This window comes from Marmota flaviventris, chromosome 2, assembly GCF_047511675.1.
Source record: "Marmota flaviventris isolate mMarFla1 chromosome 2, mMarFla1.hap1, whole genome shotgun sequence".
Lineage (NCBI taxonomy): Eukaryota > Metazoa > Chordata > Mammalia > Rodentia > Sciuridae > Marmota > Marmota flaviventris.
The window spans coordinates 105,024,099-105,045,562 of record NC_092499.1 but is presented as its reverse complement, the minus strand read 5'-3'; the positions used below and the strand labels follow the sequence as shown (position 1 = coordinate 105,045,562).

The 21,464-nt window shown below is 39.5% G+C and overlaps 1 protein-coding gene across 3 annotated transcripts in view; it reads right to left on the bottom strand.

Moving 5' to 3' along the window:
• Positions 1–2,060: 2,060 nt before the first annotated feature.
• Positions 2,061–21,464, bottom strand: part of Aqp9 (aquaporin 9) — a 54,974-nt gene continuing 35,570 nt past the window's right edge. The window contains exons 5-6 of one of the 3 annotated variants that reach the window (XM_071608313.1): positions 21,020–21,237; positions 2,061–2,145 (exon numbers count right to left, since the gene is read on the bottom strand). In XM_071608313.1, coding sequence (XP_071464414.1) covers positions 2,067–2,145; positions 21,020–21,237 — 297 coding nt within the window. In that variant the 3' untranslated portion in view covers positions 2,061–2,066. Of the gene's footprint in view, positions 2,146–14,281; positions 16,244–21,019; positions 21,238–21,464 lie in introns of those variants that run through there. The other 2 variants (XM_027925757.3, XM_027925756.3) reach the window with 2 other exon arrangements.

The following is a 21,464-nucleotide window of genomic DNA, read 5'->3' as shown; positions in this document are numbered from 1 at the left end:
TTACCTCTTAATATTTTTTTTTATTTTGCCTTTAATTTCTTCTGCTATCCACTCATTATTTAATAACATATTATGTAGTCTTCAGGTGTAAGAGATAGCTTTATTTTGTTTTGTATCATTGATTTCTAATTTCATTCTATTGTGATCTAATAAGATGCAGGGTATTACCTATTCTTTTGTATTTGCTACGAGTTGCTTTGTGTCCCAAGATATGGTCTATATTAGAGAAGGAAGTGTATTCCTGCTGAGAAGAAAGTGTATTCAGTCATTGATGGATGAATATATATATATTCTATATGTCTGTTAAGTCTAAATTATTAATTGTATTTTTGGGTTTTATAGATTCTTTATTTAGTTTTTGTTTGAAGAATCTATCCAGTGGTGAGAGAGTTGTGTTAAAGTCACCCAGTATTATTATGTTGTAGTATATTTACTTCTTGAAGTTGAGAAGGGTGTGTTTGATGCACGTAGATGCTCTATTGTTTGAGGTGTAAATATTTTTAATTGTTATATCTTGTTGATGTATAATTCCCTTAAGCAGTATGAAATATCCTTCTTTGTCCCTTCTGATTAACTTTGGCTTGAAGTCCACTTTTTCTGATATGAAGCTGGAAACTCCTGCTTGTTTATGAGATCCATGTAAATAATGCCCCCCCCACCCCGGGCTTAGTCTGTGGATATCTTTGCGTATGAGGTGAGTCTCTTGGAAAAAATATATTGTTTGGTCTTGTTTTTTAATCCAATCTGCCATTCTGTGTCTTTTGATTGATGAGTTTAAGCCATTTACATTCAATTTTTTTATTGAAATATGATTGATATGATTTTTATTCCCTGTCATTTTGGTTTATTCCTGGTTTTTAATTTGAACTAGTTTCTCCATTGATTGACTATTCCTCTAGTGTAGTTCTTCCCTTTGCTGGTTTCACTTTTATTTTTTATTTCTTCTTTATAAAATATCTTATTAAATATGTTCTATAGTATAGGTTTTCTAGTTATAAATTATTTTAACTTTTGTTTATCATGGAAGATTTTTATTTCATCACCAATTCTGAAGGTTAATTATTCTGGGTATAATATTCTTGGCTGGCATTTGTTTTCACTCAGAGCTTGGTATATATTATTCCAAGATCTCCTACCTTTGAGGGTGTGGGCTGAGAAATCTGCTGAGATCCAGATTTGTTTCCCTCTAAATGTTACCTGTTATTTTTTTCTCTGGTAGCCTTTAAAATTCTATCCTCATTCTGTGCCGCAGTCTGGCTGGGCACAATCAGGAGCCACTTGTCAAAAGAAACTAACTTTATTTTTAGAACCACACACGCCAAACAAAACAGCCTCTCAGGAAAAATCCTCAGAGCCTCAACTGCCACCACCGGCTTCCCACAAGCCTCTCTCTCCAACCCAAGCCTCTCTCCACCTCCCACAATCCTCCTGCTCTTGAGGCCAATTGGCTGGGTCACGTGGGCGGAGCCAAAAAAGTCCCCCAATGAGCAGCTCCGTGGTCTGAAAGGGCAGGGAAACAGCCCAATGAGCATCACTGCAGAGGAGCCAATCAGCTAGATGTTGCTGGGGCCGCTGTGAGCCAATCATCAGCCGGCAGCTGGAAGTTTGCTGGGGCCCCTTCGGCTGTGGCCCTCAATATCTCCCCCTCTCTGTTTAAACAACAAGCATGTGGCTTAGGGACCGTGCCTGCCTTAGGTTGTCCAATAGTACATATGGTCCTTACCCGTTAGGTTGGTACCATTGCAATTGGATCTTACTCATCACTGACTACCGGTCCAGTATACAGCCACACCTGTGGAGAGGTCTTTGTACCAGCGGGGGGGTGAGGTTCTTTGCCTCACCTCTGTTGGCCCCCAAATTTTAGCTGGACGATCATGACAAGCAGAAGGGAGGAAGATACACCAAGCCAATTGACGGCTCCTTTTGGAAAAATTGTACCACCGATGACATCATCAGCAAAAATACCCCAACACTACCACAAGTCGCTGCACCAACAGATAGTTCACAATGCATACAGGTGAGTTCACAATGTGTCCAGGCAAGTTCTGCAAGCAGTTCAGTGATGGCTATTGCAGAAGCTGTAGATTGGTTTTATCTTTGACTTCACCAGCACTGGGATGAAGATAGGAATTCTGGCAATAATGGCTAAAGAAAAAATTATGTAACATTACAGAAGGCACTAAAAGAAAACAATTTTCTTAACAATTTACATTGTCTTTAAGAGAATTATTAAATATAATGAAAAGGAAAGGTGAAAGTAAACAAACAGATCTGTTAACCTCCTTTTTTGTTTACATATTAAAACAATCCTCAACAGTTGTTTACCCAATTTAAATTAAACCATATAAATCACTTGAAAAAAAATATTTGGATCCATTTTATCATGAGCACTCATCATATATGATATATGGACATACGTACATTCAAACATATAACACAAAACACAAATGTGCACACATAATATAATACATACAACACATAACATTATAGTAAAGGCCTTATAACTTTTTACAGGTGAAATCTCCATTGCAATGTTTAAAAACTCTATAGTCAAAAAATAGAACTGATCAGCAAAACATTAACCTAGGTCTGTATGAGCTCAAAAAACAAAATAGAACTTCATGATATGGCAAAGGGCAATAATAAAATAGATATTGAAAAAAGCATCCTGGTTCTGTTGCAGATGTAAGAATAGCCAAACTGGAGTTTTGGATATCAGTTGTTATGAATTTGAGCCAAATCATCTTCTTTTTGGTCTGTAGAAATCACTTTAGTTAATCTTTCTGGAATCCAAATCGGCTGCTGTTCTCCCTGTGGAAACACATAAACAGACCCCCGACTCCAGACAATTACTGGGTCAGGACCTTTCCATTGTCCTGTTAGAATATCCTTCCAAAGTGCCTTGGGCTTATGCACATTTTTTGGACACATATGCCTTTCTGCAGCACTAAGTCCTGATGAATCCAAATTTAAAAAGTTTAGAGTAAAAAGGGTTATTTTAAGTTTATCTTTGGGGAATATATACCCCTTCCCAATTCCTTCTTTTTGCTTTAATAAGTACATTTTAATAGTTTGATGAGCTCTTTCAACTATGCCTTGTCCCTGTGGATTGTATGGGATTCCTGTTATATGAGTAATGCCAAATGTTGAGCAAAATTGTTTAAAAGAGGTAGAAGTATAACCAGGGGCATTATCTGTTTTTAACTGTTTTGGAACACCCACAGTGGCAAAATTTTGTAAGCAATGAGCTATAACATCTTTAGTTTTTTCTCCGGCATGAAGGGAGCCCATCAAAAATCCAGAAGAAGTATCAACTGTAACATGCAAATATTTTAATTTTCCAAATTCTGACAAGTGTGTGACGTCCATCTGCCAAACATGGTTAGGTATCAATCCTCTAGGATTGACTCCAAGATTAACTTGTGGTAAAAAGGTCACACAATTTTGACATTGTTTTATTATTTGTCTAGCTTGTTCCTTAGTTATTTTAAAATGCTTTTGTAAAGTATTAGCATTGACATGGAACTTTTTATGAAAATTTATAGCTTCTTCTAGTGTAGAGAAAATATGTATGTCATGTGTAGTTTTATCTGCTAAATCATTGCCCAAACTAAGGGCTCCAGGCAATCCTGTATATGCCCTGATATGTCCTATAAAGAATGGATCTTTTCTGTCCCAGATTAGACTTTGTATAGTGGAAAGCAAAGAGAAAACAGTAGAAGAAGGGGAAATCCTACCAGCATCTTCAAGGGATACTATAGCGTTAACTATATACTGACTATTGGAAAATAAATTAAATACAGAATCTTTAAACATCACAAAAGCTTATAATACTGCATTAAGCTCTACCTTTTGAGCTGATTGTTTGGGTACTAAAAATGTAAAAGTTTGATCAGGTGTAACTATTGCTGCTGTACCATTATTTGATCCATCAGTGAATATATTTGGAGCATTCATGATAGGTGTTTTTCTTGTCATTTTTGGAAAAATTACAGGATGCGATGACCAAAAAGACAATAAAGGATTAGATGGTAAGTGGTTATCAAATGAAACATTAGATTTGCACATGATTATTGCCCAAGTATTTAACTCATTAGCTAACTCATCAATTTGATCCATAGTATATGGAGTAATAATTTTATTGGGAGAAATTCCAAACACTCCCTTTGCTGCTTTTATTCCTTTGAGTATTAATTGTCCTACAGCCTCAGGATACCTAGTAAGAATAGTGTTAGGAGAATAAGATAAATGTATCCATAATAATGGACCTTCTTGCCAAAATACTCCTGTAGGAATATTTTTTGTTGGTAGTACAATAAATAATAAAGGCAAACTTATATCAATTCTATCCAAATGCATATTTTCCATATATGTTTCAATGATTTTTAATGCCTTTCTTGCTTCAGGCGTTAACATTCAGGGTGAATTTGGATCTGATGGACCTTTTAGGATATCAAATAAAGGTCCCAACTCTCCTGTTGGTATACCTAGATAAGGCCTTATCCAATTTATGTCTCCTAATAACTTTTGAAAGTCATTAAGTGATTTGAGTTGACCTACTCGTATTTGAATTTTTGGTGGACGGACCATGGTTGAGGATAATAGAACTCCTAAATAATTAATTGGAAAATTTAATTGTACTTTATCTATTGCTATCTCTAGATTATAATTTTTTAATAAGTTTGTAAGTGTGGCATAACATTCTAGCAATGTGTTTTTATCTTTGTGTGCTAATAATACATCATCCATATAGTGAAATATTTGTAGTTCAGGATTTTGATTTCTAAGTGGCTGGATTACTTTGTTAACATAAATTTGACACATAGTTGGGCTGTTATCCATCCCTTGAGGGAGTACTTTCCATTCATATCTCTGATCAGGACCTTCATGATTCAGTGCAGGGATAGTAAATGCAAAACGTGGACTATCCTCAGGATGAATTGGAATTGAAAATAAAACAATCTTTAATATCTATAACTAAAACATACCTGGTTTTTGGCAAAGCAGACAATTGAGGAATCCCTGATTGAGCAGGTCCCATAATAACCATCTCATTATTAATGGCTCTTAAATCTTGCAATAATCTCCATTTACCAGATTTCTTTTTGATGACAAAAATGGGAGTATTATGGGGAGATACAGAAGGTTGTATATGTCCTTCCACTAATTGTTGTTTGACCAGGTCATGGGCTGCTTGTATCTTTTCTTTAGTCAGGGGCCACTGAGGAACCCATACTGGTCTTTTTGATTTCCAAGTAATTTTTATTGTCTCAGTGGCCCTTTCTGAAAATCCAACCCATGTCTGTCTGTTCCTTGATCTATTTGTATTGGTGCTACTATACCTTGTTCTTGTTTTTCTAATCTTTTTCCTTTCCTAAAATCTTGTCTAGCCATAATAGTGGGTGCATTTTGATTGATGTTATTTGTTAATGTCAAACCTAATTGATCTAGGACATCTCGTCCCCATAAATTTACGGGAAGATGATCCAATACATATGGCTGTATAGTTCCTTCACATCCTTCAGGATCCTTCCAATCTAATACCATTGCACTTCTATGGGGATTAGTCGCCACTCCTAGGCCTCGAAGTGTTTGAGTGGCTTGTTGTAATGGCCAATGTTTTGGCCACTCTTGACGAGAGATGATGCTAAGGTCTGTGCCTGTATCTAGTAGCCCATTAAATTCATGTCCTTGAATATTTAGTTTTAGCATGGGGCGAGAATCTAAATTTAAAGAAAGCATAGCCCAATCTACACCTGTGGAGCCTAATCCCTTGGAACCTCTTTCTACAGCACGACTTGAAAATTTATCATGTAGGCTGGGTATTATTAGTAACTGTACTATTCTATCTCCTGGTGAAATTACTGATATACCCTTTGGAGAACTGGCTATAATTTTTATTTCACCTTCATAATCGGGATCAATTACCCCAGGACTTATCATAAGTCCTTTTAGAGTAGAAGAGCTGTGTCCCAATAATAAGCCTACTATTCCTTTGGGAAGAGGTCCTTTTACCCCTGTGGGAATGATTTGAACTCCCATTTCTGGAGTTAGTACTGCTCTGGCGGAGGCGCAGATGTCCAACCCTCCGCTCCCTCTGGTTTGTCTGATGAGGGATCTGATGGACAATGTGTCCTGGGCACTACCCTGACGGGGTTGCTGGGTTCCTCCAGTGCTCCGTATATTTGTGGTTTTGGGCCCTGGAGCATTGGGTCCCCCTGTCCATTTTTTGGTAATGGAGCCCGATGCCTTTCTCCACGATATTGTGGATAAACACTTGGTCCTTGTTCGTTTTTTGATAATGGAGTACCCTCTATGGTGGTTTGAGAATGGCATTCATTAGCCCAATGTCTCCCTCTATGGCATCATGGGCAAATACCTGGTATTCTACTCCTTTGATACCTAGTTTTGTTAAACCCTCCTCCTATGGGGCAATTCCTTTTAAAATGTCCTGTTTGTTCACAATTGTAGCATGTTCTTGGCCTGGCATCTAAAGCCTGTTTTACTGCAGCTGCCACAATTTGCCCTTGTTTATTAATGTCTCTGGCATCTAAAGCCTGTTTTACTGCAGCTGCCACGACTTGCTCTTGTTCATTAATGTCTCTACATAATTTAATATATGTGTTTAAATCTTCATGTTTCCATGGTCTAATGATATCTCTGTACCAACGATTCGCTTGCTCATAAGCCAGTTGTTTTAGTAATGGCATTGCTTGTTCTGTATTCCCAAAAACTCTGGTAGCTGTTTGAATAAGCCTATCTACAAATTCAGCATAAGGTTCATTAGCTCCTTGTATTACCTTAGATAATTGACCTTGTAAACCTCCATGTCCTTGTAAAGTCTTCCATGCCTTAATTGCATCTACAGCAATTTGTGCGTATACACCAGGATCATATGCAATTTGTTGCTGCTGATCCTCATAAGGTCCCTTTCCTAACAACATATCTAGATTTCTCTGAGGATAACCAGCTGCTGCATTTCGCCTAGCCGTCTCCTTGCAAAATTCCTCATTGGCAACCTTCCATAACAGGTATTGTCCTCCATTTAGCACAGCTTTACACATATTAGCCCAATCTGCTGGTGTCATGTTCAAGTTGTTAATGGATTCGACCATGCTTACAGTGAAGGGTGCTTGAGGACCATAGGTTGTTACAGCCTCTTTTAGCTGCTTCACTGTTTTGAAATTTAAAACATGGTAAACTCGCTGCCCTCCTGCCTCAAATACAGGGCATGTTAATATTTGAGATCTTGTCTCAGGATCCCAACTATCAACTGCGGGGGTTGGGGACCTCCCAGCATATGGAGGTGGCCTTGTTAGTTGGACACTTACGTCCTCTGGTGATAGAAAGGTGTTAGTAGCAGTCTCCTGTAGAGGTGGTGCTGTTGGTTGGACACTTACACCCTCTGGTGATAGAAAGGTGTTAGTAGCAGTCTCCTGTTGTAACTTCCCCCTGATGGCTTTTTCTGTTTTACACTTTCTTTCTCTGTCTGACTAGCTTGAGAGGCCTTCTCTTTTACTTGAATCTTTTCCTCTGTCTGACTAACTTGAGAGACCTTCTCTTTTACTTGAATCATTTCCTCTGTCTGACTAACTTGAGAGACCTTCTCTTTTACTTGAATCAATATGTCTTCTCCTTCCTCTACCATTGTCTGAACTGAAGGCTTTGGACTAAGCAAACAATATACGAACGTCCACAATGGCAATGTGCCAACTGGCAGAGTCCCTGGGCTTTTCTTTTCTATTCTTTTTAAATCTTCACCATGATGGTTCCATTGTGATATATTTAACAACTCCTCCTTAAAAAGCCATGGGCTACATTTTTGTATTGTATCAACGTATGCCCTGACTGTTCTTGATTTTACTGAGATGCCTCCTTCCTCTAACAATTTACTTAACACTATTTCAGTTTGTTAGGCATTTTCATAATAATGTGCCTTGGTATGGGTCTGTTATAACTTTGTATATTTGAGGTCCTATATGCCTCCTGTATTTGATTTTCCATTTCATTCTTTAAGTTTGGGAATTTTTTTTGACACTATTTCATTGAAACGATTGTCCATTCATTTGGTTTGTATCTCTGAGCCTTCATGTATCTTGATAAGTCTTAAATTTGATCTTTTCAGGTTATTTAATATTTCTTGGAAGTTCTATTCATGGGCTCTTAACATCTTTTCTCCATAATCAACTTTGTTTTCAAGATTATATATTTTGTCTTCATTGCCTGAAACTCTCTGTTGGTGATGCTTCCAACTGAATTTTTAATTTGGTTTATTGATTCCTTCGTTTTGAGGATTTCATTTTCCCCCACTGGAGTCTTTATTTCTCTATTAAAGTGGTCTTTTGCTACCTGTATTTGCTCTCTTATATTATCCTTTACTTTGCAGATCAGTTTAACTATGTATATTCTAAATTCCTTCCTTGACATTTCTTCCACTGAGGTGTAGATGGATTCTGTTACTGGAATATCTTGGTTTGTTTGGGAAATTTTTCTCTTGCTTTTTCATGTTGTTTGTGTGTCTACTCATCTAAAGCATGGATCTGAAGCAGTAGAGTTTCTACCTTATGGGCTTATCATGTCCCTGAGGGTTTCTAGCACATGACTTGATGAGAAGCTGCCTTTTTACTTTCTTGGTTTCACACCATGGGACATCCAGGAGAGCAACCTCCTCTATTTCCACCATCTTTATGATAGAATATAGAGTCAAATTTCTTGAGCAGTAGCTGCACGATCCTCAAAGATGAGCCCTTGGACTCTCTTATGGTCTCACGCAAAGATCATTAGTTCCACCCTTGGCTCCAGGCTGAGAGTTCTGGGATGGGCAATGCATAGTCTTCTCTTCTTCACAGTCCACAGAGGTGATTTGGGGGGGGGGATATGACTGTATTATCTACAGATCAGAATCCTTTTCTCAGAATACCAGAAATCAGCCAACTGATCAAATTGCCTTCTTGCTAGAGGCAATTTCCTTCGTGCAAAGGTGAGGCCTGGAGTCATGGTTCCATTTTATGGTAGTCTTTATTTCTAAAAGTCAGAAGTCTTTGGGTAAGAATGAATGAATGAATATCAAATATCCACTGCCAATACAGGTTATAGTCACTTAGGAATTTCTAGGTTTCCACTTATCTTAATCAGCTACAGTGTCTCCCACAGGATAGAATGTGTGTTTAACATTTAGATTAGTGTATGTCAGCTTTTAAAGTATAGAGATTTATGGAGTGTGAATTTTCATTGAAGTAAAATAAATATTGAATATATTTCCCACAATTTCAAATAAATTCTGGGTTTCCTCCTTGCTTAAACATAATTTCATTCCTGGAAGATAGCTAATAGACAAATGTATTTTCCTTTTTGTAAAAAAATGAAAATATTTTATAAGAGTCTTACACAATATTCTGAAATAAAATGAAGGTATAAAACTATGGTAAAGTACTGCTGCATGATGCAGTAAATCATCTGTTTTCAACTTCTATAGAATCCACATTGTTAGGCACTAGAGGTAAAAAGCAGTCTCCCAGCTAGAGAGGAAACAGGAGAAGACAGATGGGGGCATCTCATGAAAATCAAAGGGAGACCAGTAGAGTAGAGGAAAGGGGGACCTCAGGAAGAAAGGTAGAGGAAAAGAAGAAATACTGGGGAAGGGTATTGGCCAAATTATATTCTTATGTTGTATGCATGTATGAAATATAACAATGAATACCATTATTATGCATAATTATAATGCAGCAATAAAAATATGGAAAAATTAGTGTCCCAGGTAGTGTATACCATGAGTGGATATTTGATGATATTAAGAAATATTAGTAATTAAATTTATATGTGATAATGGTATTATGGTTATATTTTTAAAGAATCTTTATCTCTTATAGATGCATATTAAATATTCATGGATAAAACGATGTCCTGTATGGGTTTGCTTTAAAAAATGAAACCAACCAGAGGGAGTAGTGAGAAGTGAGGGGTATAAATGAAGCAACACTGGCCACAAGTTGGCAGCTGTGGAAGCTGGATGGCAGTATGTGGGGCATTATTATACTATTCTCTCACCATTGTAGGTTTCTTAAATCTTCCATAATAAAAAAAAATAAGTTCTTCTCAGCAAAGGAAACAATTAGTAACATGAGGAGATAGCCTACAGATTGGAAGAAAATCTTTACCACAGGTACCTCTGATAAAGCATTAATTTCTAGGATATATAAAGAACTCAAAAAACTTAACACCAAAAAAACAAATAATCCAATCAATAAATGGGCTAACGAACTGAACAGACACTTCACAGAAGAAGAAATACAATCGATCAACAAATATATGAAAAAATATTCACCATCTCTAGCATTTAGAGAAATGCAAATCAAAACTACCCTAAGATTTCATCTCACTTTTGTCAGAATGGAAATCATCAAGAGTACAGGCAACAATAAATGTTGGTGAGGATGTGGTGAAAAAGTTACACTCATACATTACTGGTGGGACTGCAAATTGGTGCAACCATTATGAAAAACAGTATGGACATTCCTCAGAAATTTGAGAATGGAACCATCTTTGACCCAGCTACAAAACCAAAGGCTGTTGTCTAATATGCAAATGCTAATTCACAATTAGGCAGGAGGCACTAGGGTAGAATAGCGTTACGTTAGATAGGTAGAGGGAAGTGATGGGAGGGGAGGAGAGGGGATGTGGGAATATGAAAGATAGTAGAATGAAACAGAACTTGTTACTCTATGTATATATGTGACTACATGACCAATATGATTCTGCAACTTGTACACTCAGAAAAATGAGAAATTGTATCCCATCTATGTATATCAAAGTGCATAAATGCATTCTATTGTCATGTATAACTAATGAAAACAAATTAAAAAATTAAGGTAATCTTGCTAATTTCTGTTAAAGATGGAGAAATAAAGCTGAACCCTTAGGTACTTGAAAGATAGTTCTTAAAATATACATGAAATCAAGAATGGCTAAATTATATAGAGTCGGGGAACAGTTTAAATTCTGATAACCTTATTCCATATTTTCAAACAGTGTATCATCACATTGAATCATACTGACAGGAGCAGCTTCCGCCAAGCAGCAAGTCATGTTTGTCAATTACATACAAGACTGAGGTCTGGGAGCTTCACACTGATTATCTCATTGTTATGTCTCTACACGATACACAAGTAAACTAAGACTAATTAAGTTGACTATTGTCCTAGTAAGTAGAGGGCTATGGTTTAAAAACAGAGAGTATGACTATTCCATTCACTCATTTAACAAATATTTAGTGAGAGTCTACCATGTTCTAAGCACTGGGGTAGCAAATTACAGAGAATAGAAGAAGGGACATTCTTACTAGCGTGAGCCTCTGTTCCAATGGGAGAAAATGGACAAAGCCAGGAAGATATATAATATATAATAAATATATTCCGGGAAGAGTAATAAGAGCTGTGAAGGAAAATAAAGCAAAGAGGATAGGGAGTAAGAAGTGGTTAGAAAGATCTGAATAACATGGTGACATTTTAATACAAAGGAGGTGATTACGGAAGTTTGAGCAACAGAAAGATCAAGGGGAAAAGCCCTGTGGCAGGGGCACACCTGATGGTTCAAGTATCAGGACAGAGGACTCTGTGGCTGGGGCCAAGAGCATAGACAAGGGGGATAGCAGTAGAGACCAGGCCTGGAAGGCCAGAGGATATGATGCTTCCAAGACCACATGAGGATTTACCAAAAGATCCTGCAGGAAGCCATATTGATTACAGGCTTCAAGAGTTAGAGCACAAGTCTGGACCATTAAAAAGCTCTTCTAAGACTCGGGGGAATGATGCTGGCTTAGACCAGGGCTGTGCTTGAGAGGAGATCAGATTTGGAAAATATTTTAAGGTAGAGTGGATGGGATTTTCCTTAACAGCTTATATTCTGAAACATTATGGCACTCAAAACATCTCTTTGCATTTATAATTAAAATCTAAATAAAGACGTTCTCTTTTTCTGTAAGATGAATCAAGGCACACTGTATCTGCTGGAGGACCCCTCTGCCTGATGGGGAGCCTCAGTCTGGGCAGACCCTAGTGGTGGGAAGTGTACCAGACTTAGGTCAGGATGCGGTTTAGCACTGAATGTTGCATTTCAGAAAACCCCCAAGTTTTGAGGAATCTGGGACCCTTGACCATCTTACTCAGACATGTGGCTCACGTTTAATCACCATCACTCTCCACTCTTGAGCTTAATACACATCATTCAATGCCTCAGAGCCTCAGTTTCCTCATCTCTAAATGGGTATGATAATCTATTTGCTGGGCTGTTCTGACACTGTCAAGGTACTAGTCATAGACTTGCTTTATAAACTGTGAAACAGCACTCTGGGGCTTACAGTCCTTGGGCCCTGGCCTCCTGGGATCACCCTTCTTCCTGGGTGCTGGAAGATGAGGAGGAGGAGGAGGAGGAGGAGAGGAGAAGGAGGATGGGCCATGCCACCAATGGCAGGGGCCTGGCCTTTACAGCATACCCCTTCATGTCCAGAACTGTCAAGGCTCTGGCACTGTGAGAAGACCCGCCCCCAAGGTGAGGAGTTTTGAGCATTCTGAGGAGGAAGAGACTTGGGTGGGGCTGGCTCTGGGACATGAGAGGGCTCTAGACTAGGGAGGAAGTGGGAGGCAGCACTGTCTTCTTTATTAGCTGTGATGCTTAGGGCCCACAAGACTTTCTGTAGCACACAAAAGAGTTTTCAAAGTTTCTAAAATTATATGGAGAAAAAAGGAATATAATCCATTGTGTTACCAGTGCAGTCATAAAACATAATTTATTCTAATTGGTTTATTTATTCTTTCTTGTGGGTGAGGAGGCCCTCCAAAGCAAAAGGGCCTAAAGCCCAGGAAAACCGCCATGCAGGCCTGGAGGGAGACAGTGAAGCAGTGCTTAGACAACAGCATCTACACCATTTGTGGCTGAATTCTCTCAGCTAATTCAGTTTATTTATTTGAATTTGCTTGGTATGGGACTTTCCCTCCATTAATCCAGAGACATTTCCCTTGGATAAGAGCCACTTCATTTCAAGCAATGAGAAAGGAGTTGTGGCTTGGTTGACTACATGCTTATCATCATCATTATTGTCCTCTATCTTTTTATTTTTATACAGTCTCATTCCACACAGCCTGACCAGGACCACTCCTACTTCTTGCCATGGGTTGTGATAAGTAAACATTTTATCTTACAGAATTTAAACTCCCAGTTTGAGAATTAACATAGTACATCTATATGTGTGTGATGGTTAGTGGGTTGGGTAATTTTGTTTACCCTAATATGTTTACTAAGAAGTTTTTGGAAAATTACCTGAAATTGAACTAATATGACTGCTATAATTTGGATCTGAAGTGCCCTGAAAGACCCATATGCTAATGGCTTGGTCAATAGCCTGTGGCACTACTGGGAAGTGGTAGCACCTTTAGGAGGTGGGGCCTAGTGGAAGGAAGTTAGGTCATTGGGGGCATGCCCTTTGGGAAACAGGGATCTCAGTTCTTTTTTCTCTCTTTGCTTTCCAGTGCCAGGAGCTCTACTGCCACATGCTCCTGTGATCACATACTGTACTCCCACAGGCCCAAAGGCAGAGAGGTCAGTCATCCATGAACTGAAACTTAGAAATCATGAAGCAAAATAAACCTTTCCTCCTTTATTTATCTCAGGTATTTTGCCAAAGAAACCCATCTAAGAAACTCAGCTTCGGAGTTGCCTCTTTCTCTGAGAACTTCAGTCCACCTCAGAACCTGCCGCTGATTTGACTTCTCTGCTCCTGGCAGAACTTGAAGCCAGACATGGCATTTCGATCCTTCTCTGACTTCTCTCACTTTCCATGACTCCAGTGTTTCTGTTTCACCACTTCTGACATTTTGGGGCAGACCATTCTTTGTTGTAAGAGATGGTCCTTGCACTATAAGATATTTGGCAGCATCTCTGGTCTCTAGCCACTAGATGCTATTAGCACTACGTGCCCCCGGATAATCATAATCAGAAATGTCCCCAGACATTGTCAAAAGTTCCCTTGAGGAGTTGGTGGGAGGGAGAATCAAAACTGTCCCAAGTTAGCCACTGTTCTAACTCATGGGGATCCCAAGACTCTGAGAATACCAGAGTGGTCACCACTGGACATGATTTTCAAAGAAATCTTAGACCCATATGACTCAAGTTGATGCTCTCAACCCTTATTATATGTTAGAATCACTTGGGATATTGGCACAGAACCAAAGGGACAAACTTCCCAGGATATTTGATTTGTAGATAGGATAGACAACCTCTGAACCAGTATGTTTGTCAGTTTTAATACTTGCATAAATAAAAAGAGAAACCCAACAACCACCCAATCATTTTATTTTAAATTGGGAATATCCAGGTAGCTTCAGAGCAAGAAAAAAATTTTTTTCACATGTCCATGGGTTGTAGAACACAGGCCATCAGAGACATTTTCCATTTGCCTTCTGTTGTTGTGCTAGCATCACCAAGTAGTTGGGAAGCTGGATGCCTCTGGAATTCTGGGCTTTTGACATTTGGACTGAAGGTGCATTCCAGTTCTCTTAGTGTTGTAACTCACAGAGACGCTCTGGTTGAAAGTACCATCAGTTAGGGTACTTCACAGGGAAGAGGTGGAGGAAGACAAAATTCCCTGAATGCCATGTGTGGGGCTGGCAGGGAAGGAAGAGCAAGACTTAGGGGGTTTATGAAGGGAGGCCTTCTGATAATGCTTTTAGCAGATGAAAGCTGTTCAGACTGCTACCTCTTTCCTTCACTTGTGCATCAGCAACACTGGGAACAAAACCAGACAAAGTGGGATCTTAAGATCTCATGCCCTAAGATTCAGGAGCAGTTTAGCCATAAGATACATATATTCTGAAAGCTGCGGATCCCATTTCTGCCCAGTCAGGAAAGATTGGCAAGGATTCTCAACCAGTCATCCATCTTCTGAAAGGTGAGGAGATACATTAGACAATGTTCACCTTTCACAAAATCTTGGACAACTCAGTCAACTTCCCTGAGATTTTCTCTATCTGAAAAGTGGGCATCATGGTATCTACCTCAGGCAGTCATTATTAGAATAAAACTAGATCATGTGTATGAAAACGTTTTGTGAACTGTAAAGCCCAACGAGGCAAGGTTATCTTTCCAGGGGCTTTCCACCTTGAACAGTCTGCTGGACCAGGAGCAGTGTGCTTTCTCAGGATTGGCTTCTGGAGCATGTGCGGTGTAATAGATGTGTGCAGCCGTTGACTTAACTTGCCAAGCGTCTGTCCTCAAGTGGGCAATTAGGGAAATACATTTGCACTAAAAATGTAGAGCGATGTATTTTTCATGACTAAGCTTAGAATTGTATTTTAGGCTATTATACAGAAAAGACCAGGAAATTAATTGGTGCCCTCTAAAACGCAGAAGAGCAAGAGATTAATCTGATAAATGGTTTCCATTAAAAAAATTCCATTTGGTTTCCCAAATTTATCTTGTCTCCTGAGGTTTCTAAATGCCACAATGCCCTTCCCCTGTGCTTACTATGGGATTCTACTGCTTCTAACATCCCTAGATTTGGAGAATATTAGTATTTATGCAAAGATAGTAGTACAACTTAACTAGAAAACTAAGCCTTTAACTCTCTAGTTCATGCATATTAACTGAAACCACTTTTGTCTTTCAGTGTAAGTTTTGGTTGATACTCAGAATGTAATATTTGTAGATACTGAAGGTGAGGCTTTTGGTGACGCCATTTCATACAAGTAACGCAGCTGAAACCATCCAAGTCAGTCCATTGTCAAGGTTCCGAGTTATTAGTGTTCACCTCGTAATAAGGAGTCCCCTCAAGGACACAGTAAACAGGCAGAGAGAAGACTGTTTCAGGTGGAAGTCAGTGCTATTCTGGGGAGCGGGGTGACTGGTAGAGAAGAAATCAGTGTTTCCAAACCTTCACTCAGATGTCTTTGCGATCATATGGCTAGCAGAGAAAATTGGGTGGATTTCACCCCAGTTTTAAAAAACCACACACACTTGGATGCCATTTTTCCTAAAGAACACACCAAACCAACTGCAAATCCGGAACCAAGCATGCTGTTACATTATAACACTAAGTTCATATTTCTCTTGTTTGTCCTCAGATTTTTTTGCCTTGAAGTCTGGGTCAGGATCTGGGTGGTGGATTTCAATGAGAAGAAAGTAGAGGAGACCTCCAATGACAGAACCAATCAGAGGGCCCACTACAGGAATCCACCAGAAGTTATTTCCAGCTCTGAAATCAAACAAGAAATGAGTGACATATTCTCAGCCTTCCTCTGATATTACCACCTAGTTATTCTCTAATCAGCTAGTGTTTCTCTTACTCACAGATCTCTTTTAACTCAGCAAAAGTTCTTAAGAGTATTCACTGAGCTGGGGCTGGGGCTCAGCAGTAGCGTACTTGCCTGGCATGTGTGAGGCACTGGGTTTGATTCTCAGTACTGCATATAAATACATAAAATAAAGGTCTATCTATAACTAAAATAAGATAAAGAGTATTCACTGTAGCATGGAAACCATCATCCTATATTTCCCAGTATACCTGATTTTAGGCCATCTGGGAAAGTTCAGGTCAATTATTCAAGAATTTCCTTTCCCTGACCCTGGAATAATTAAGTCTGGGAATTATGAATGGAAAGGGAATGCTCAGAATGTGGAGATTCCTGGGTAGCACTAGTCCATGACAGCAATCAAAATAAATAATAAATGAATGAATATTTCAGAAGTCTAAGGTAGGGTATGGTCATGCATGCCTGAAACCTTAGCTACTCAGGAGGCTGAGGCAGGAAGATTACAAGTTTGAGGCCAGTCTCAGCAATTTAGGAAGACACTCTTTTTCAAAAAACAACAATAAAATGAAAAGGGTTGGGATATAACTCAGTAGTAAAGTGTCCCTGGGATCAATTCCCAGAACCAAAAAATAATTTAAAGCCTATTTGTGAATTACCTATTGAATACAATTTAAATCAGTGCTATTTTTTAATATTATAGTTCAGAGGTATGCTTTGACAGGTTTTTGTGCCATTACTCTCCTTTCCATCTAGAAATCCTCAGTATGCCTTGTGAAGTATGTACTTAGTAAAGGATGGGGAAAAGGTGGCCTTGAGAATTGTCATTACCTTTTTTGGAGAGAGAAAATCCATTTAAATGACTCCATAGAAAAGACCAAAAATGCTCAGAAGAAAAAAAATAGTGGTATACTGTTAAGGACATATACATTTAAGATAAGACCATTCATTGTTTTCAAGCAAGAAAAATGATAAATATAAAAAATCAGAATAATGCCATGGAAGTGGCCAGGGAGCCAAAGGAGATTTCACCATGTTCTGGGTGGATCCCAACATCCTGATTTGAAATAATGGAGAGAATTTTGAATCTAAGATTAATAATTCCTATTTCCTAAATTTGGAGCTAAGAGGATTCATGGCTTTTCTTTTCATTTTTATATGATGCCCCATATGACTTTTTGTTATAGCAAACCTTGATTAGAAAAAAATTAAGGAAATAAGTAGAAAACATGAGTCCCATCCTAGACTCCAGATCTCATTCTAACCTCAGGACAGTCCCGAAAATCTTTGGGCAAGTCACTCCTCTGTCAACTCTGACGCCTTCATCTGCACACTCCCTTCCACCTGAAGCATCCAGGTACAGTCAAACATCTTAATCACCAATGCAGGCTTGGGAAGAGCACGAAGACTGAGTAGGGCAGCCACCAGATGTCACTCTTGCTGCGTGGGAGAGAGGATGCTGCCCTGCCCACTCTCAAGACGCCCTTTCCCACGCTCTCAAATCTGGATAGATTTTTGTATGAGAGGTGTGGGGGGGTGGTTGCTTCTCCCATTTGGCTTTAAAGAAGTGGAAGCCTTCTCTGGAGGTCAGCATGTGAAGGGAGAGTAAGCTGCATGAGTTGGTGCATCATTTCCTATGTAGTGAATCTTTCCCTTTCATTTAGCAGACTAAGATCCAGGTATCTGCCAGGGTACAAATCCTATCACTCGCTGGACTCTCTTCCTTCTCTCAGGCTGGACACATTGTGCCAGGGGTACAAATCATAAATGGATGAGCTCAGATGTGATTTCTTTACCAGCCCTGTCTTATATACACTCAGGGAAGAGATTATTTGTACACTATGATTTGGTGGCTGCCAGGAACATGTCTGTGTTAACTGACTAAAGGAGCAACTTTAGAGACTCATTGCTTTTGGTAAAACTGTTTTTAAAAATTAATAACAGTCAACAGATCCTTCACCCATTAAGTCATTAACATCCTGATTTGAAATAATGGAGTGAACTTTGATGGAAAACATTCCTAAGGTTAGAGTAGGAGTCAGCCAGGTTCTGCTGGCTCTTGCCCTTGTCTGTTCCTCTGGCTCCCACTCCCCTGCCTGTCCTCCACTGCTTGCCATGCAGGACAATTGAGAACCTGAGAGCCTGAGCACAAGGCAGTCCTGCCTGTATCTGAGACCATGGAGGTAGACCAGGCTAGAATATCTACTAGGGTGCTTACCTGATAGAGGACCCTGAAAGGATGGGACATGTTGGGGGACATGTGGGAAGCCTGTAGTCCCTCAAAGTTTTGGGGGAAATTTTTTGGTTGAAGATCATCAGCCATTCCAGCTATTTCCTAACAAATTTCTACTCCTGTAGTCTCCGTTTTCAACTCATACAGTAATGCCAGGTTAATTTTGCTAAACTGACATTCTAAGCATATCAAGCATCTACCTTAAATACTTTGCTGCTCCCTATAACCTACAGAATAGAAAAATTCAAAATTATTATTCAGGGAGTCCATATCCTCTATGATCTTATGATTTCCAACCTTTTTATGTACCCTTTTTATGCATCCTTCCTTCTATTCCAGGTTGCTTGTTATTTTAACATGCTGTGGTTAAATACAGGGTCCTTTCCACCTGAGATATCCTCTTTGTTGCTTGTATAAATGTGCTCAAGTAGTGCAAAATGCTCCCACTTCCCCACCCCCATAATTCCTAAATTTGGAGTTATAAACCACCTCTCAACTCCTGGAATCAATCAGTCAGATCTCCTTAATGGCACTTGACAGCTTAACCTTGTATAAGAGCCTTACGTTATAACCTCTTACATAGAATATAAATAAATTGGTGAAGGACAGCGACTGGGTCTTATCATCTTAGCACAGGGCCTTGTAAGAGATCAGGTAGCTGAGCAAATGAATAAACAATGCACATGGGTTAAAGATGCCGATGCTAACGAGAAACACAGGGCTCAGGGTCTCCCACAGACCTGGGTTCTCCCAATGTACTTAACAAGGCAAAGTGAGACTGGGAAAGATCTCTGTTTTGAAACAATCATGATTCTTAGTACTTTGAATGAATCACTAAGGAGGGCTGAAAAGGGAAGGAGAGGTATGTGGTCTCTGGGATTAAGGTTCTGAAAGTGGGGTTAAAAAAAACTCATGAACAAATTCTGGGCTCTGGAAACCTTTAGGACACATGCTTGTTTGCTCCATTGGAAGAGCAAACAAGAAATCCTTCCTAGTTGGGGATGTTTTCATGTTCTAGAACAGACTTTCTCAATCACAACACTATTAACATTGTGAGCTGAATAATTCTTTGTTGTGGGGTCTGTCCCATGTATTGTAGGATGCTTAGCAACATCCCTGGCCTTTAGCCACCAGTTATATGTGCCTATCCCACTCTCCACCCCCAGGTGTGACAACTAAAAATATCTCCAGTCATTGTCAAATGTTCCTGGGGTAAAACTACCTACCTCAAGTTGAAAACTATTGTTCTAGAAAATTCATTGCATTGTAAATTTCTTGAGGATAGGGGATAGTGCTCGATTCTCTTCATATCTTTCAACCCCTAAAAGACCTCTGGTACACAGCACTTACTCATCCAGGCACTGTGGATATAGCAGGAAGAGAGCTGATAAAATCTCCAGGATATTTATACTCTGAAAGCTCTTAACAGTATCTGTGGTAGTGATCTGAATAGGATCAGTTGTTTTACAGCTTGTTTTTCACACCTGTGAAAGGCAACTCAAACTCTCATTTAAATAAAGTTATGTCTAGCATCTGACTGGATGTACAGGTCAGCATTTAGAAACACTCATGTCCTTTGTCCCCACAGTAAACATTACAGTGGGATTTGCTCACACATGTTTTATCTACTCCCCTCACTCCTTGTTAGAGCCCTGTTTCCTGGTGAGTCAAAGTGAGTTCCTTGCCCATACACAGCTGTCATAGTGGAAGGGATGGGCCTCTGTGACTTCATGAGGAGAGTGTGGGAAGGAGTTCATGGGCAAAGTTTGTCCTAGGAGACTGGCACGTTCTGGTACATTCTGAAGCAGAAAGCATGGGGTCTTGCTGTGTCTGGGGCACAGACTCTATAAGTCCATTCTGTCAGGAATTTCTTATTCTTGTTTTAAGACCCAACTCAGCCCTTGCTTCATGGGTCATGTTTTTCCCTACGTCTTTGGAAGAGTTGATGGCTCCCTTCTCTGTGTTCCCTCTGCATTTTCAGGGAGTGCCAAAGCATTGACATTGTTCAGGGCAAGTGCCCCACTGATTTCAAAATTTCCTTGCCTAGTACAATAACTGCAGCATAGACAGGGTCCAAAAGGATCTGCTGAATGAATGACTCACAAGAAGGAGCCCATTGGTAGCATGAGAAGATGTAAAATCTAGTCTCAACTTCGCTACAAAGTTATATGGACAAGTTATACTACAAAAACGTTCACATAAAGCTATAGACAAATTTAGGGAATATTATTATTATATGGGACAGGCCTATCTGTATTGAATTTACCTAGACCCTGCCTCTCTCTCTGCCTACCTCCCCCTCTCTCTTTCACATATGTACAGACACAAGGCCACAAGACACCAGTGCAGTGCCCCTGTTTATGACCGGAGCATGTACTTCACCTCTGCTCTCTGATCGGCACACCTCCGGATTTCCACGTCACAGCCTAGCCCTCCCCATGAGGCACTGCACTCATCCTTTTCTCTCTTCCCCAACCTTGTTACTTACGTGAAGACCTCAAACCCCCATCCTGCCAAAGCAGTGAAAAGTCTGGGACTCAGGTCTCGAGCTGGATTCATGGCACAGCCACTGTTCAGTCCCAAAGAAGAAGAAATGACAATGATCAGGAGTCCAATGACAATGGGCTCTAGGCCTTTAGGAACCCCGAAGTTTCTGGAGTCAAAAATGGCGAAGACAATCAAGAGGAGGAACATGGTGGCCACCACCTGGAGAGGGAGAAAATACGCAGGAGTTTTAACCTGTATTTTGCACACTGGTTCACTCCTTCTCACCAAAAATAAACTAAGTAATAAGTAACACACACTGGGTGAGCAAATGGGTTTTCTTTCCACAGCAATCTTAAATGTAGATGGCAATATAATTATTCTTTATAGAGGAGTTACCTGCGCCAGAGCGCACACTTGGTAAGCAGCCGCAGGTTTGGACCCAGAGT